This window comes from Mizuhopecten yessoensis, unplaced genomic scaffold, assembly GCF_002113885.1.
Source record: "Mizuhopecten yessoensis strain PY_sf001 unplaced genomic scaffold, ASM211388v2 scaffold6169, whole genome shotgun sequence".
Taxonomy (NCBI): domain Eukaryota; kingdom Metazoa; phylum Mollusca; class Bivalvia; order Pectinida; family Pectinidae; genus Mizuhopecten; species Mizuhopecten yessoensis.
In genome coordinates this window covers 1,768,232-1,787,005 of record NW_018406415.1, presented here as the reverse complement: position 1 = coordinate 1,787,005, position 18,774 = coordinate 1,768,232, and the positions used below count along the sequence as shown (strand labels likewise).

At 36.4% G+C, this 18,774-nt stretch overlaps 1 protein-coding gene across 1 annotated transcript; it reads left to right on the top strand.

Annotated features, from left to right (window-relative positions):
- The first annotated feature begins 318 nt into the window (after positions 1 to 318).
- LOC110451775 (somatostatin receptor type 4-like) lies at positions 319 to 18,343 on the top strand. The gene is made up of 3 exons (XM_021499944.1): positions 319 to 396; positions 13,970 to 14,037; positions 15,278 to 18,343. The coding sequence occupies exons 2-3, from the start codon at positions 14,008 to 14,010 to the stop codon at positions 16,199 to 16,201; spliced, it is 954 nt and encodes a 317-aa protein (XP_021355619.1). The 5' UTR covers positions 319 to 396; positions 13,970 to 14,007; the 3' UTR covers positions 16,202 to 18,343.
- The last annotated feature ends 431 nt before the right edge of the window (positions 18,344 to 18,774 follow it).

Sequence of the window (18,774 nt, the reverse complement as noted above, 5' to 3'; positions counted from 1 at the left end):
GCTAGGTATAGCAAGTATAGAGCAATGGATATTGAACTGGATCAAAAGCCACAGAGGATTTCGTACAATAACAGACAATTATCATTGATATTCTCACGTGTTGATTGCAATTTATAATATATTATTAATAACATATTGTTCAACATCCGGATTATTTTTACCTGGATGTGGTTTGTTTACTGTAGACTTCAAGCGATGGGAATGATTGGACCCGTTCTAATGATGGTGGACGGAGCTGGATTTACATAATCTTTGATTATTTAAACATAAATAAAAAATCCTTGGATTTTTTCATTGATGCCTGGAACAACATCAAAATGGGATCATTGATTATCGATCCACGGACCAACAAGACTGTGTTCACATTCTTCTCGGAGTTTGGCGTGGAATGGGCAGGTAAGCACAACGTGATTATATTTGAACTCAATTTCATCGCCCGAGAGATATTTGCTAATTCTACAAATGCAGCGCGTGCGTACCAGAAACACGTGCAATAAAAAAAACACGTGCGTCTTATTTTTTTGGCGTTGTAAAGACACGTTGTTTGTGCCATAACTAAACATATTTCAACTAGCCAGACATTGAAGTTGTTTGTTTTTAAACCACACTTATCCGATTGATGTGGATTTTCTGTCCTTCCATTCAAATAAGTAATGCTTATGGTATTGTTAAAAACGGGAAGGTTTCACGTGTTGCTTACAATCAGACGCTTGCTATCTTGGCTAAAATTGTCACGAATTCGATGTAAAATATGATGAAATACTCTGTCTATTCCGACCGGAACTGATGGATGCAGTTAAGGGAATACAAAGGTATCAGTTAGCAATATAATAGCTAAGAAATTCAAACTTTTAAATACTTTTAATATTTTCATTTAAAATAATGACATGAACAACATTGTGCTATAAATACCTGCTTACAGTGTAACGGTGGGTTTCACCGTGTTATTACTGCTGTTCCAAGCAACACATGTACAGTCAGCGATGTCTCCGGTCGGAATAGATAGAGTATTTCATCATCTTTTACATCGATTTCTTTCTACGTTCACGTAGAATGTATAAGGTGGGAAACGTTATTCAGGTGTTTTTTGTAATGTGAACATGAATACGTGAATATACAAAGAGACCGAGGCCAACTGTGTATTAAGAAAGGTATTGCTTTCCCTTTTGAAATGTCTATTTAAACAATATTTAAAGTGGGGGGGGGTATTACAAAAGAGACATATTAAACGGATTGAACGCCGAGGCGTAACAAAATCCTCGAAAACAACTAATCTCAGGATTAAAAATTCGACCCACACTAATAGTTGATGACGTTCACCCTCCAGAAATATTGAGCCTCGTATACAAATACAGTAAAACTTCTATAAAACGCCCCTGGTATCATTTGCTGTCTCGGTTATCGACAACTTCATGCATCACGTGTCAATTTAAACGATCCCGATTGAACAATTTCACGATTTCTGTTAAACATAGTCTTGACTGTCTTTCGCTCTGGGAGACTAGTATTGATTATGAACTAATTCTCGAATGACATGTTCAGTGTAATGTACTAAATCTATCATTACATTTCCCTCGAGAACAGCTCACAGATAGTATTGTCTGAAAGGAAAATAGTGCCTTACCCTGACGGCTTGAGCATCATTCCTCCCCGGACAACACTATCAGAGAACACGTCCCGGGGGAATGACTGAAATGGATTGATGTTTCAGGGCCGTTGCCTTTTTTCATCTTTATTATTTCCCTTGATATATCACCATTTTTATATCAGTATTCCGTGCCAATTAGGCGGTTCCACCGGTACAATGTTCCTTCGGTATATATCGAGGTTTTACAGTGTATGAAAATTGTATCTTTGACTGTATAATGCATGCTTGAAAATGTCTTCCGTCGAGAGCCAACGCCATTGTGTAAAACCTCTCTCTGAGAGCTACAGCTCACAGGCATTTTTACCGGACCAATACAAGCCAGTGGTATAGTGTTTTGTACAGAAATATATCAAAGTGTTTCGGCTTTAATCCTATACACTACACGTTGTCACGATTTCCGCCACAATCAATAGAATTACATAACGAGATCTCGTCTGGAACACAAGTTCGCGGAATCACTTGGCTGTCAGTCAGTTCTATATATTTTACCGACAGAACGATGCAATGCGGACCGACATGGTTCAATGTTTTCTCAGATTGTTATTTTGGAGTATCATCTAGCTAAACATCATTATGTCGAAAGCTTTTGAATCCATTTAAAACGGAACATTCGATATATCCCTATCTGAGCTAGGAAAGATAGCAATGAACGTCCATAAAAACGAAAATGCGCCTCGTAATAAAAGTTAATCTAAACAAAATTTGACTTATCTATATGGCCACTAGATATTAAAGGAAAATTGAATTAAATAAATGAAAAATAAAATAAAAAAAGGATGAGTATCTATAAGGCCCGTTTTTGGGCCCCGGTATATTCCGATTTGCCCTCCTTAATTTGTTCAAAGATGTCCTATTGTATTACATGCGCAAAAAAATAAGATAAGAGTTTGACCGAAAGTGAGTTTTGAGGGTATCAAAAGGGGTAGCGTAAATCACAAATATAATTTGCTGTTCTCAAAATGAGCTTAAAACCAAAAAAGTTCCCTTTCTGATTTTGAAAACATGCGTAAACTAAGCACGCATATATAAAAAAAAAAATGAAAAATGGCAGAAATTTAATTGTCATTTGAAGATCGTTTATAAAAAACAAAGGATTAAGTCAGGGGGTTCTTTTAGGTAATTTTTAAATGAAAAGTGTTTTGTTTTCTCAATAATGTCCTTTCTAATTTATATTTTGAGATGAAATTTATTATTTTTCTCATTTGAGTACACTTACATAAACTGCATATTCACTACACACTTTCAGTTTGTTTTATACTGAGTTATGGCTTCTGGACACATCTCAGATTTGGCAATTTCAAATACCTCTCTATCTTAAGTGAATTGAAAGATGCAGGACGCTCTTTATATGCTATAAGTATATGATAGTAATTGTTAATATTATATATCATATAATATGTGTTCAGCACCTGTGGCAGAGTTGAGTTCCAGGTCCTGATTTGTTTTCTTACTTATCAAAGTTAACTTACAAATGAAAAATGGCATTTGCCATCACAACTACAGTAAAATGATAAGTTTAATATATGAAGATTGATTTGCTGGTAATTTAAGTCTCCTAGCTTCAAGGAAAGTATCTGTTTTAATCATTAAAGTTTACGCATTTCATTGTTTTATCAATTGTTGTGCCTGTTTCGAATGTTAATGCGCTGATTGTACATAAAAGGCATTTTGGGATAAGCATGCAACTTGGCATAGATATTAGTTATAAGACAATATTTATGTTTTAAAAGTTTCATACTTATCCCACAATGCCTTTTTACTTAAACACATTTTTTCTTTTGTTTTGGAATACACGGGCTAAAGTGCATTTCCTTGCTCAAGGATGGTGGTCATGGTGCTGCAATGTTTTAGACATTCTATTTCCCGCATACTGATATTTTGGTCACTACATGTCAAACAAAATATTACTTTCAGTACAGCAATTGCTCCGACGGAAATTGTCGTGGATGCCAGTGCACTTAGATTCCGAAATTCCTTGTGAAACACGATCAATCGAAGAGAAACAAAGAATCCTGTTTCCCAACAACAAAGGAAATGTAATTAATATGTGAGGTTTTAGCAAATTTTCCAGATTAAGGCTATCAGAACTTGTAATAGTTTTTGTGCAGTAGGTATATCAACGTGTTTTTTTTTAAATTAGCATTACTCTGCCTTATCCCACATGACATTACTTTGATTTGACCATAGTGTCTGTCCCAAAAATGGGGAAGATATAGTAAATAAATTTACATGTTCACATTTTAGAAGCAGATACCTGTGATTTGACCTAGATTTACATGGCGGGTGTCGTTGATGGAAGCAGGGGACGCTTATACTTCCGGAATACCTGGTCTTCCTCCTGTTCATCTTTCAATGGTCTCCGTGTTAATACTTTGTTTGTTCATGATAAGTCCTGATTTACTTTGTATCAACCTATTTTTTTCCGTTGATTGAGACATGTAACACATATTATATCGATATTGCATTCTGTAATTGGTTTCGCGAAATTCTATGTGTTAAATATTCATGCAAATATACATCACTGATAAAAAGAAAAGAGTGAGACGAAATAAACAAAGAGCTGTATTCTTGAATATCATGGTCGGGTACCGTACCAAAACGGGAAAATATGGTCAACATTATGGTAAAATATGGAGAGAAAAAACGAATAGCTCATTAAATTATCGAAATAGTAATTCAATAGGATTTCAGAGAGCTGTATTAATGAAAAGAACATTCAATAACCTAGCTTAATCCGCATTTATTCACAAGAAAATAATGTAAAATGGCTTATGAATACAGCCCTCGTTCATCTATTATTCATTTGTCGTCCCAACTCCGACTGTTTATAAAAAAAACCTCAAACATTCGGGCACTGCCCCAAAATATAAAACTATCCAAGACACTGGAACTTTTAAAAAATCAATGTATAAACATCGCTGTTGATTTTATGTTAGAAATACTTTCTTTTTATAATTTTGTTATAAATATTTGACAATCTTTTGTATTCTATCATTGTACATCTTTCCTTTTTGACTGTATTTAGATAGGTACGAGCCCAAAGAAACGATCATTATTATCAGAAATCGTCCGTCATTACGTCCGTATGTCCGTATGTCCAAGGTCTTGTGAAAACAATTCCGTGCTACAGTCCCCTGTGGTAGCTATATACTATAGAGGCGACATAGTCTCCTGCTAGCTCGTGCAACATTCCTCTGTGGTACCTATATACTTTAAGGGAGGCAAGGATCGTGATACCGTTCCCTTGTGGTAGCTATACACTTGTAGGGGAGGCAATATCGTGCTACTGTCCCCTGTGGTAGGTATATACTCTAGGGGAGGCAATGATCGTGCTATATTCCCCTGTGGTAGTTATATACATACTCTAGGGGAGGTTATGATCGTGCTACACTCCCCTGTGGTAGATATATATATATATATTGTAGGGGAGGCAATGATCGTGCTACAGTCCCCTGTTATAGTTATATATATATACTCTGGGGGAGGCAAATATCGTGCTAATGTCCTCTGTGGTAGCTGTATACTACAGGGGAGACAAACATCGTGCTACAGTCCCCTGTGGTAGTTATACATATACTCCATGGGAGGCAATGATCGTGCTTCAGTCCCATGTGGTAGTTAAATACATACTCTAGGGGAGGCAATGATCGTGCTACAATCCTCTATGATGACTGTATACTACATGGGAGGCAAAGATCGTGCTTCAGTATCCTGTGGTAGCTATGTACTATAGAGTCGTTAGACCGTTGATCTGAGTAGTAGTCAATAACGGAAGCGATAATTACAGGGATTAGTAGCGGTAGTAGGGAGGGATTAAGTGTAATCGGTCTACTTGATATAGAATTAAACAATAAAGAGTTACCTACCATCTTACTCAACTTGGAATTAGCAAACATTTATCATATTTCAATGTTTACCTTTCCCATTTTAAAACATAATTTATATGCAATTGTTCAGAACGCGCTCAAATGTCTCCCTTTAAAATGACCGAGAGTTAAAATATTGTTGTAGTGTTACATTTAATGTTATAAAAACTGCACACCTGTGTAGAAATATTTTATTTGATATAAAACCTGTACGATTTTATATAGTTGATGTTGTTGTATCAAACACGGAAGTGCCAAACTCTGCGCTGATGTGTAATCAAAGCTCCCCTAACCCCTGATTGGCCTTTTAGCATAGTTTCTGTAGTGAAGCGACTGTAGATTGTTACGTGTACAAATACTACACTTTAATCTACATGAGAAGACTGTTACTTCGGCAGTTGTAATCTTATATTGGAGGTATCTACTGTGAAAGGTAACCTCTGATTGGATACGCCATGCTCAAGATAGTCGTTTTCTTATTGGAAGTGTGTATGAGGGAGGAATTACAGTGACAGTGAGTGTGTGTGGAAGAGAGAGTGAGCGTGTGTGTTAGAGACAGTGAGTGTGTGGGAGAGGGTGAGTGTATGTGGGAGAGACAGTGAGTGTGTGGGAGAGAGTGAGTGAGTTTTGGAGAGACAGTGAGTGTGTGGGAGAGGGTGAGTGTATGTGGGAGAGACAGTGAGTGTGTGGGAGAGAGAGAGTGAGTGAGTGAGTGCAGAAGAGAGAGATAGTGAGCGAATGTGGAAGAGAGAGTGAGCGTGTGTGTTAGAGACAGTGAGCGAGTGTGGAAGAAAGAGTGAGGGTGTGTGTTAGAGACAGTGAGTGTGGGAGAGTGAGCTAGTGTGGGAGAGTGAGTGTGTGTGTAAGAGACAGTGAGCTAGTGTGGGAGGGAGATAGTGTGTGTGGAAGAGACAGTGAGCGAGTGTGGAAGAGGATGGGAGGGAGAGAGTGAGGTGTGGTTGAGATGGAAATATTTGGTGTTGAGCAAGGAGATCCACTTTAGTCCGTGTAATCCAAAACAAAAGAAAATGTGTTTTAAGTAAAAAACCCTTGTGGGATAAGTATGAAACTTCCATAAATTATAATTTATTACATTTTTACCAGTGAAATATCGAATTCTATTAACTTAATACAACTGGTATATTTCACAAAGATCAATAGTGATATTTTCACAGTGTAACAATATCACTTTTTGGTATTGACCAATCATAACGGTATCTTCAATTCGCTGCATTTAAAGTCAACGATTTTCTGTTCAGATTCAAATGAATAAACGGTAGAATAAGTGGTTGCTATGGTAAATATTTTGTACAAATACTTAAGTTTTTACATAAATATACAATTAATAAAAAATGTATAAGCAATCATACCAGAAAATAGCAGAAAACGTCGGAATAGCGTTACGTATCCCATTCAAAATGGCGCGCAGCCTTGTTGTCAAGCGTGACGTCATTAGAATATGGTGCTAATTATTACGCTTCCCGCCCTTTTTTAATGCATTTCATTTTTCATGTTTTATGCTTTGCAAATGTAATAAATAGAAAATGTAATGGTGTCTTCAGTGATAACAAATGTGTGGCACCATTAAGTGTGGCTAATATTTTGATAATTTTCACGAGCGCGCAGCAAACATTAAAGAAAGACAAATTAGAAACAGAATCGAAGCAGCAAAGAAAAAGGGCAAACAACACACAATCAGACAGGCTAAAACAGTTGTCATGTAAGAGCTAACAAATATAACTAGACAGATGTAGAAAGACACCGAGAGACAAATAGACAGACGAACACACAAACTAAGCTTAACTGCTCTTTGTGATAAGATGCATTACTTTGTCTACAAATGGCCAAAGGAGAAATGGGGTGGGGATTACATTTTGGGAATAAAGTTTTGGGGATTAAATTTTGGGGATCAAGTTCTTTCTGCTGTCTCTACATTTTCATTTGCTTTAACGTTTTTGTGATCATGGATAATTTTCCTTGTGGTGATATTTTCGCGGTTACATAGAAACACGTAATGTGACAGACTTATAGAAGAAGAAAACATATTGGAAGTTCAATAATGCTAATGATAAATATGAGTTAGTTTGAAAATCATGACTTCGAAAACCTGAATGTGCAAACAATACGATTATGCATGTACATTTCCACGTAACGTGTTTTGACTTTAAAGCGGTCTAAGCACTAGTATTATATAAGACGACTATTGAGACAGTACATGGCCGATTGTTCTGTCATAGATCCAACGTTCAAGGACTTCGCCGATGTCAATAGAATGTTTTTGCGTCAATGATATCTCATCACAAATGTTTTCAAGTCCCCTTAGCTGTATAAAAGATAACATTTTTGTGACTTTGACATTGGTGTTTTACAACGAATGTTTCAGTCTATCCAGCTGTGTAATTAGGTAGATTGAGATAACAACTACGGACCAAAAAGCGTGGAATGGTGTAACTTTCGCTTTTAAATCAGTTATATGCTTCAGAGGGCACAATATCTAAGTTTTATCATCAGATTTCAGTTTTAATGCATCAATGCAACCTTTCAGCCACCAAAGCAATATTATCAATAACATCCAGAAAAATATATGTGATCATGTGTGTGTCAAACAATTACTAGAAATACGAAGTAAACCATTGTGGCTTGTCGATGCAGAAAGCCACACAAAGCAAACGTATATCTCAAGTCTGAATGAACAAAGAAAAGCAAATATATCATCTATAATCTTAGCAATAAATCAATGTCTATACGATTATAAAGGTAGACATCGGCCATTTTGTTTACTTGGATGACGTCACAAGGTTAACATAAGGCAATAACAACAAGACAATGCTGCTCAAATGATTTCTTAGGGTGCAGTTGTTATTTAATTTCAAGCACAAGAGAGTACATACGATCGACGTTATCAAATAGCTACCCATTTAAAGACAGCACATCGTCGATGCAACTAAAAATGAACGGAAGGACATGGCATCATTTGTCTTGTTTTTCACAAAATATACCCCAAAGTAGTTTACAATCAGAAACTGATATCGCCGTTCGTCCCTCTTGGAAAATACCGCTTTCATTCTAAAAGGACGAAAGTGTTCCTTCAGCTTAGTATGTTAGTGTAATAGAAAGACCAAAAGGTTCTGATGGCCGGAACAGTATTTTATAAAATGATACATTTATATCTGTTAAATATTTTCTCACAAGAAAAAGATATCTTCAATCGGCTTTGATTGAAAAGGACTTTCAAACACAAAACGGGAAACCACAAATCTCACTGCAGACAAAATCAATCCATATGTACAATGTGGTATTGGAGATTCCCTGCGATATAGTAGGAAGTGTATATTCCATCGTTCGATCAATACCACCGACAAACGTGGATAGTACCAACACCTGACTAGTATAGATCGTCGTTTGAGATGTTCGTGATTGCTTTGCCTCGCTTGTATGGATCCCGCGAAGGGATATAGGGGGAAAAGACTAGCCGGATTGAACGCAAAGGCTCAGTTTATTTTGAACACAAAAAGGAACTGAAAACTTATATTGCGTCAAATTCCTTTGTCAAGCAAAGAGTGCAAATCACCGGCGTCTCGACTCTTAACCCCTGAAAACAACTCACTAAGCCACAGTGTGCTGAATCTGTAAAGTCATCTGTCAAAAAGCATAGAGACATTTTGCCCAATTGCACTCTAACACCGCAGGCAGTCAAGGGAGGGTGACCTGACTTTCAAATTGTCCTCCCTTTCAAGCTCTTTTGAGTTGTTCCAGTCAATGTTGTGCGTGTTAGCATGGTGTGTAATGGCTTTTCTCTTCGAAATCTCGAGAAGTAAGTTTTCAATTCCTGTATGTGTTCAAAACAAACTTAGCCTTTATTATTCATACCAAACTGGTGAGTCTTATTCCGAATATTAGTAAATAGATAGTTTGTGTCTTGTCTGATCCGAGAATACTTCATACTTGTATGTTATGTGTTTCGACCAACCTAGGGAATTATCTCCCGATTTCAAATGCCAGGCGAAAGGGTTTGCTAAGAAGGGACTTTATTCTAGTTTCCATTCTGTAACTGTTTTATTATGTAATTTAAATGATGTTGAAGATACGTTTTATTTTATGTTGAAATGTCCATGTTATTCTGATTAACATTTTAAAGTTTAAAAAAAATACTGTTTAAAAAAGCCAAATAACTTTAAAATGATAGAACTATTTGATGTAAATATCACAGAAGAACTAGTCAATTTGGCCAAATATATAAAAGTGTAAGAAAAAAAACACTTTCAATTCGTTGCACTCTCCGTTCTGTTTGTATACTGTTGGTGTGGCAATGTATTGTAGTGTATTTAAGTATTGTAAAAACTGTAAAATTTTCACTTTTGAAACTAATGAATCGTAAAATAAAAAAACTTGAACTTTTGAGAAAAATTGTACCAATGAAGAAACCTTTAACAGTAAATGTAACTTTATTTATTTTACAACAATTACGAAACAATTTATTTCAACTTATAGTCATCACTCTTGTTTGCCCTGTTGTTAGCGCGCTGGGGTCTTAATGTGGGAGGAAACCGGAGTATCAGGAGAAAACCCCACGTAGTCGGGCAGTTGACCCCTAGCCTTTTCACGTCCGATCGGAGAATCGAACCCCGGTCGCCTTGGTGAAAGACAATTGCGCAATCCACTGCACCACCCGACCACTTTATACTTAATGTATAGGTTATTGGCTTTTGTTGACCTTCCCGTCGCAATTATGATTGCCTGATGTTTTTCGAATCAGGAAAACATTTTTATATGTTTTGGACTCCATAAATGGATAGTTTAAGACAACACTAAATGTCTGTTTTGTACATTTTTTCCCAATTTAAACGGATACGTCTTTCGTTATTCAAAATATGTGTTCGTAATAATTCACTTACTGAATATCAGAATCAATAATATAGCTTGTATTCCTTTAAAAATGTGTTTGAGAAATTATATTTGTTTCAATGAAATTAAGTAAGTTATTCAAAAAATGATTAACATCGTGGTAAAGTCATACACAATCACCTCTATTGGAAAACCGTAATATGATTTACGCTCGTTATCCTGGTAAAAGTCCAAAACATTACGTTTGAATGATTAAATTTGTCTCGAGGGGGTGTTTTATAGTGTTAGTAATACCACCGATGATTTATTTAATTGAATTTATAAATACATACTTGGCGGTCTGAAATTACTTTTAACACCATAGTGAATTGTTAACGTAACTTTGAATTGGCTTCCGTTGCTGTTACTGCGTAATACGTAGATGAACTTACAGAGAAAGGCGTGTGTACCTGTGTACTACGTGGTCTTGTGCACTACGTATTGGCACAGTGGATTGCACACTCGCCTTTCACTTAGATGACCGGGATTCGATTCCCCGATACAGACCAATTTGTGTGTACCTGCGTACTACGTTTCAGCATGTGCGTCTGCCTTCGAACTACGAATCTATGAAAGAGGCTACCTGATCAGTACTAACTAATGGGTGATCTTCCTGAAACTTGTTACATATCTTCCTCATTATATTCAGTTCTGTAAACTATGACACTTTTACATAGTTCATCGTATCATTTTATCAAAGAAAAGTTTAGTTCCGTTATTTTAAGGTTGGCAATCAGTGCTTGTTATGATTGTAGCAAAACTGGACTGGATCGATCACCGGCAACTGGGTACATGTAGCTCAAACTGGTTAGATCGTCCGTCTAGAGCTCGAAGGGTTCTGGGTTCGAATCCCAGCCCGGCTATTATTTTTTCTGCTTTTATTACATAATTTTCCGCACGGAAAAGTGACAGAAAACCAAGTCGCTTCGGAGTAATGTTTAAATGTAATAGATAAGGGTAAATACAAGTTACAATATTCACCTGCGTTATTAGGAGAGGTGTAGGCTTTTCCACGCGTAAATATGTTGTATTTTGCTAGATCATTCATGAAAAATAGATGCAGTTAGCATCCTTCCTTCTGCTTTGCTGTGACGGATGTATGATATTTTTTTTTATTTTTTTTTTACATTTGTAGCACTTTGCAGTTGTAGTTTACTCCATTGTTTACAATCATAGATACAATAGAAAATCTACTCAATGACTTGATATCCCACACTGATCACAAATCCTTTATGAGACTTTAAGAGATCCACATCAGAGCTGTTTTTCTATTTAGATTTTAGATTCCACCCTTTTCAATGGAAGATAAAGCAATTTAAATGAGAAATTCTGGCTTAGATTTACTTCCTTTGGCGAGTTAACTCTATGGTTCTATTTACCTTAACACAATATATGCCTAATGAGCAGAAGATTACGCGGAATGTCCTGAAATTGGACAATTAACGATATTGATTTCCATCGTAGAATGACAATACAATGTAGGGGGCGTTCAATTCACTCGGGAAAGATAATATAGTGTGAATGATTTGGCGTCCTTGCGTACATGTGCACCAATAGCACAGGGACATTATAATTAAGTCCCAGTTTTGTGTAGAAACAATTTTCTGATGCTTAAGGGGAAAATGGTTATTACGTTGTAGAGATGGCAACGGTCGACAAATACAATGTAATAAGGGTAGGTGGGAAGTGGCATTTTTTCGGCTGTTTTAAGCCATTGACAAGGAAAATATTATAATACTGTGTCACACACATCTTCCATTAAACTATCTCTCTCTATATATATTCTTATTGTCAGACGTAATTCTCATGACCCTGTGTTTCTACCATTATGATTCACTAGCATGACCACAACCTGTGGGAGGATCAGTGCCAAGGTGAAGGTCAGACATTGGTTTTCGACCTCATAATGGCATTGCATGTTACATAAACCCCTTTACAAATTTGTGTACACAAACGAGGCCAGAATCGTAGGGAGCAAGTGACTACCGATCCCCCAGATATGACGTAAAAACAACGTTTTTGACTCTTCAGAACATGAGTTTTGATACCTACAGAGATAGCTGTATCTATATGCATACAATCAATAATATTTATTTCAATCCCACGCAACTTATTTCAAATATAGCTCAACCATAAGTACATTGTATACTTTATGAATGAAAAAAATATATTTTGTTCATACTTATGTTGGTATGAATCCTAGACGCTTACAAACATATGACACGATGCAAGGTAGCGCATCTTTGAGATTGTTTCTGCAATCAGTCTGGTTGGAAACCATCTTAAATAGTAATTACTACGGTGATGTGCATTTCACTCCTTATCTTACTTCAAAAATCATAAAATGTTTTCGTTCTAGACACATACATGTCAGGTGACAAATATCAATAGAAAACCATTCAAAAACTAGTTAAAGGTATGAATCCAACGCCATGACATGGTATAGGTCTACAATTTCACAAAAACAATATGACGGAAACACCCGAACCGCTTCTTGTTTGAATACGCGTCGTTGTTCTCGTTGGCCATGCTTTCCTTTCAGGTTTTTCTGTAGATAAATTTATAAAAAAAGGTTATACAATGGAAATGTACGAATAAGGAAAAATCAAAGTGATACCCGGTCTCCTTCGACATAAATGACACTAACAAACCACAAACCTTTTGGATGCAAATTCATCTCATGTCAAAAACATTCTAGAAAAAATATGTATGCTTTTGAAATGACGATTAGCGTTTTCGGAAGTAGTATAAGATCACCTGTCAATATTAAATATAAAATAACTGAGGGATATGAAATATCAGTTGTCCTTGTCTGATAAAATTTCAAATTAGGAAGTCACATAAAAAGTACACTTTATTTTCGAAATATCATTGCAAAAATAACTTTGGTGTTATAGACGATCTTAAATAAGCACTGAGCGTGAAGTTAACCCGTGGAAAAGTATTCTATCTTTCTTTAAATGTACTGTCTAGTGTGTAATGATATGAGTTTTAAACTTATACTTATAAATAATACAGACATTGTTATCTAAAGGTGGTGAAAACCCTTTCTTTATGTGTATGACAAAGGTACAATCACCGTTTACACAGCTGTTCTAACTGAAATTAGTGATAAATGAGAAACTATATATGCTGGGGAGCGGGGTCATGAGATATATAATGTGACCCGCGCCCGTGTTCATGAAACCATTCTCATGTTCCAACTTAAATTCCGTGCATGGGCCGAATTTCCATATCTGTTAATAAATCCATGAAACTTCACATTTTGTGAATGATTTAGAATAATCGGCGAGTGCTTTAAAACCGAAAAATGTTTCCAGTGTCAACTCCTGCAATGTCACCTGACTTTTAGCTACAATGGTTTCATGAATACGGACCCGGTTAGTATATGCAAAGTTTGTTTCAGGTTTGAAATGAAACATTCGACTGATGTACATAAACACATTAAATAGCAAAACTAAAAAAAAAAATCAAATCAAATCACAGTTCATGTTTAAACCTCATCATAAAACTGAATACATGTACACTGTAGCAACTAATTAATTAGACCTGTTGTTTTGTCTATATGTAGGTCAAGCTGCAATCGAGGCTTTGGTTCTGGGTGTAATTATGGTGTTGGCATTCATCGGAAACGGAATGGTATGTATATTTAAGGTTTGAAAACCTGTCTATAACGACCCACTATCTAAAATGACTACCTGTTAATATATTCACCGTGTGATGACCGTAATCTATACAAAACCGTTATATCGAAACCTCACAGAAATTATTTTTCACATTCTAACTATCACGTCCTGTTATCACCGTTTTCGCTTAACACTATACTGTTTGGTAATGTGTATAAGTAGACTGTAACTGCTATTAGTAAATACCTGTTCGCCCGCCAGACGGCGGTGTTAAACTATATAGCTGAAACAACAAGCTATGAACCAAGCTATTGATATTTGTTGCTGTAGTGATCAACTTTCACCTGTACGCCAAGTAGCCCCGCTGTTACACAGAAGTCTTCTTTTTACCATAAAGCTCTAAATATCTTGTTTAAGATGTGAATGATGTGTNGACATCTATTGATATTTGTTGCTATAGTGATCAACTTTCGCCTGTACGCCAAGTAGCCCCGCTGTTACACTGTTACCATAAAGCTCTAAATATCTTGTTTAAGATGTGAATGATGTGTCTCTCCAGTTCGTAGTCCTTCTCCCTACCATTACGTGTCGGATATTTCGTTCACCTTGTCTCTCTCCTGTTGTCAAAGAGGCGGGAAGAAGCTTTATCGTGAACCCCTCTTCTGTAACCCATTTAAAGCCATGCATCAAGGAGCTCAACATGCCTGGTTGCAACGTAGTCCCTCTCCTGTCTACCAAGAACTACACATGTCTCGTTACCCGTAGTCCCTCTCCTGTCTACCTAGAACTGCAGATGCCTCGTTACCCGTAGTCCCTCTCCAGTCTACATAGAACTACAAAAGCCTCGTTACCAGTAACTACACATGCATCGTAACTAGTAGTCCCTCTTGACGAACTTTAGGTATACAGGTGTCTGATACTCTTTTCTATCTAAAACAACGTGATTACATGGAATTTCAATGTTTCATTTTACTATAAATATCCCCATATTTTAACGACAACGGTTTACCTTGTGTGGGATCAATCCCTTCTCAAAGAGAGGACCTTTTGTGAAACTTGTTGATTTATCGCTAATGATTGCAATTCAGATTCAGTTATGATTACTGCTTGACAAAATTAGGAAGATGAATACATGCATCGATAACGCTAAGAAAATTCTGGGTAAGTTGATAATGCCAGTAATTAATTACTAGTGAATTTAACACTAATGCCATGCTAATTCAAAAACTGATTGATTGTAACCTTCATTCCAGGTGATGCTGGCAATATATAGGAATCCAAAGATGAGGAAAACCACCAACTACTTTATCGGTAACCTTGCTCTAGCCGACCTTTTGTTTGCTACGTGGATTCCGTTCATTATGGCTACACGCGTCACCCACAGGTGGGTGTTTGGAAATGTCGTCTGCAAGCTGGTCACTTATGTCCAGTTCGTGTCCGGAATATCCTCAATATTGACCTTAATGATGATCAGCATTGAACGTTTCTTCAGCATTTGTTTACTGTCAAGTAAAAAGATGACCAAAGAAATTGCATGCTTTGTGATACTGGCCATTTGGGTGCTCTCGTCAAGTTTTCCCATACCCATAGCCTGGGCACAATTGGAACGCGAGATAGTCTGGGATAACGTCACTCTGACTTACTGTGGTATTATGTGGCCAGAACATTTCCATATTGACGTCTATTTGTCATTCATGGTCACTTTTTTCTTTGTCGCCCCTCTTATGATTATTATCATAAACTATTATAAGATTTTCAACTTCGTGCGAGGGTCTTTGCGACGCACCGGACGTCTCACCAGATCAGAAATGAGAACGAGGAGGAAACTCAAGCTCACAAAAATGTTTGTCGCGATTGTAGTGTCTTTTGTAATAATGTGGTCGCCATTTTTTGTTGTCAGTTTCCTTGCAGTGTATTTAAATTCCATTACATCGACACAGTTCACCATCACGATCATCATAGCTTTAGCAAATACGGGTCAGAATCCAATTATATATGGATTCTTCAACAAAGCATTCCGAAAGGAATTTAAAAGTATCTTTCATTGCGACGACGTACTAAAACCTGCTGAAATTACTGAAGTGAGCAAGAAGTATGTCGCCACGAGCGAAACATCAAAATACATTGGTACTGGTACTGGCGCAGAGGGTTCTGCCGGCACGAGTCAGACAGTGTGACATGTAATTAACATCACAATACATTCACTTTTTATTGTAATTAATTTATCAATTTCACGTGTTCTTTCCTCTGGTACCGCATGGAGCCAGGACATTGACTTCAGTGCTAACAATGATTGGTATACGTGAAATGATGTGTATACATCTAATGATCACACAAACTCAAGTCGTACAGTGAGTCTTTATTTTCTTCTGATGTGTGGACGAATGAGAGGAACAAAAATGTCTTTTTTTCATTTTCGTGAACGGAAACTACTGGATCCTGAAACCACATCACAGGATATTTGTTCTGACCAATCATCAACGCCGCTCAATGTGACGTCAAAATGTCATCTCGAAGTCTACGGTGTCATATCTGCTGTTGTCCTCTTTCTGATGTCGCCATGGGTGGAACACATGACTGCAATGTAATTATATAAAATGATACAATTACATGTTTAACATATTTCTGTTTTCAAGTTTTAATACCAGGAACTTAAGCCAAATTATTGCGAGTATGCCAGGCGATGTCTTATCGAAAGGGACAGTTCACTCATCCCTAAATATTTTAACATAGTATGAACAGACATCGTCTGCACAAAATTATACCAATGTATGACGGATCATATGAAATACATATCGACGTACTGTATCGATACAGTAGGCGTCAACTTATGGATTGCAAACACAAATATATCATCTGGACTATTCGCCTGTAGAGAGATAACGGACTGCACCCAATGTGTCTGGTAGGCGATGACGGAACCTATTCTGAGAAATTAATCCTTTTTTCATGTGTATACAAAAGTCATGCACGAAATACATAATGCTTACCGTACATGCTCTTGTAAGGATCGATTTGACACACCATCTTGTTTTGTTAGTTAGATTTATGTTCTTCTGTTTTACATATCTCTAAGTTTACCATAAGTTTTGGTGATTTTCTCTTACAAGGACACGTACTAGTACATGTGTGGAGGTGACTGTTCCTCTGATTTAGCCCCTGGTTACTTGAGGCACGTTTCCTTGACCATTGGAAAGGTGGTCGCATGACCTTCAGATGATGTTGCGGTTGTTCAACTATAATTATGTCTTGGAACTTCCTGGAACAGCTTTTTCAAATTTCTATTTTATCAATTTCCATATGATTGTATTGCTTAACAAAGAACGACAGGTTCACCATTTGTCGGTTTGCTTTTTTTTACCCAAACGCATCCTAATAAAGCAGCCCTTAAAATTGACCACGCATCTTTTCTAGAAATGAGATTGGCTGAATGATTGAGGCTCAACTACGTTGCTATCATTATTACAGGCGTTTTCATAAGGACTAATACGGTATTGCCGTAAGTTATAATAATAATAATAATAAACTTTATTTATGGAGGATAAAAACCTTTTAAGCAGAGCTAATCTTCCACAGGGTTCTCCGTTAGTAATAGGTTTAGTTTAAACCTGATATTACAGTAAACAAATTAACATTCAAATTATTATCACAGTTAGCATAGGCATAACAGTAGTTGAGCTTATTGAATTACCGTAATAAGACTAAATATATATACAATCAAAGGATCATTTTCACTTTTCATTAAAATTATCACAGAAGCAAAGATACACTATTCTAAGCTTAACCAATATGCTTTTCAGTAAAAGACCAAATGTCTTAATTACATACATACTAATGTAGCAAAAACTAAAAACTGACAGCATACACGCTAATATAGCGTAACTATAACCATCAAAAAGCTATATTGAAAGGTTTCTTTGATATCAAAATAAAAAAAAAATCAAACTGTATTCCTAGTGTTTCCAATCATATTTTGTTTGAATTTAGGAAGGGAAGGATGAAAGTAGTGTTTCTACTGGTAAGCTGTTCCAAATTTGGCTCCCTTCCACCACAAACTGTTTTGAATATACAGAAGTACGATGTTTAGAGGGAAATGGCGTGTTTATACCATACATACTAAACTAAGTATTTGTGTAGGAATGTTTTGTGCAATAGAATTTCATTTTTTATAAAATCTCTTTATATATCGAGTCTATAAAATTGCATCGACTGTTAAATACTGACTTTGACGACCACTATAAGCTCCACAAGGTGATCGGAGTAATGTGTTATATGTGTTTACAATGTAAATAAGCGTACTTAATGCCACATATTTTCAATAAAATGATGCGTATTATGTATGATGTCTTTGCTTTCATTTAAACAATGTATTTTGATTACGGTAAGTACAGATATGTGTATATGTTTAGTATAAAATATTTTGGGGCAAATTTGTTTGATTTCAAATATGCACTCCTTCTTTGCATTGTTGTGACATTCAAAATGTCTGTGTTTTAACGTGTATTCACGATGAATGTACCTTTAAGTTCAGCGAATCCGCGATATATCGTCCCTAGTTTCTTTTGCCACCTCGTTTACCGCCAAAATATGTAAATATCCCTTTTTCAGTATTACGTAATAATTCCTTTTTACAATTTCCTCAATTTATCGTAAAACCCTTGATAACGCCAACCCTTTCTTCGGGCAAATGATGGCACTTAATCGAGGTTTTACTGTACATTTACACAAGTTCAGATATAGTACGTCCGGC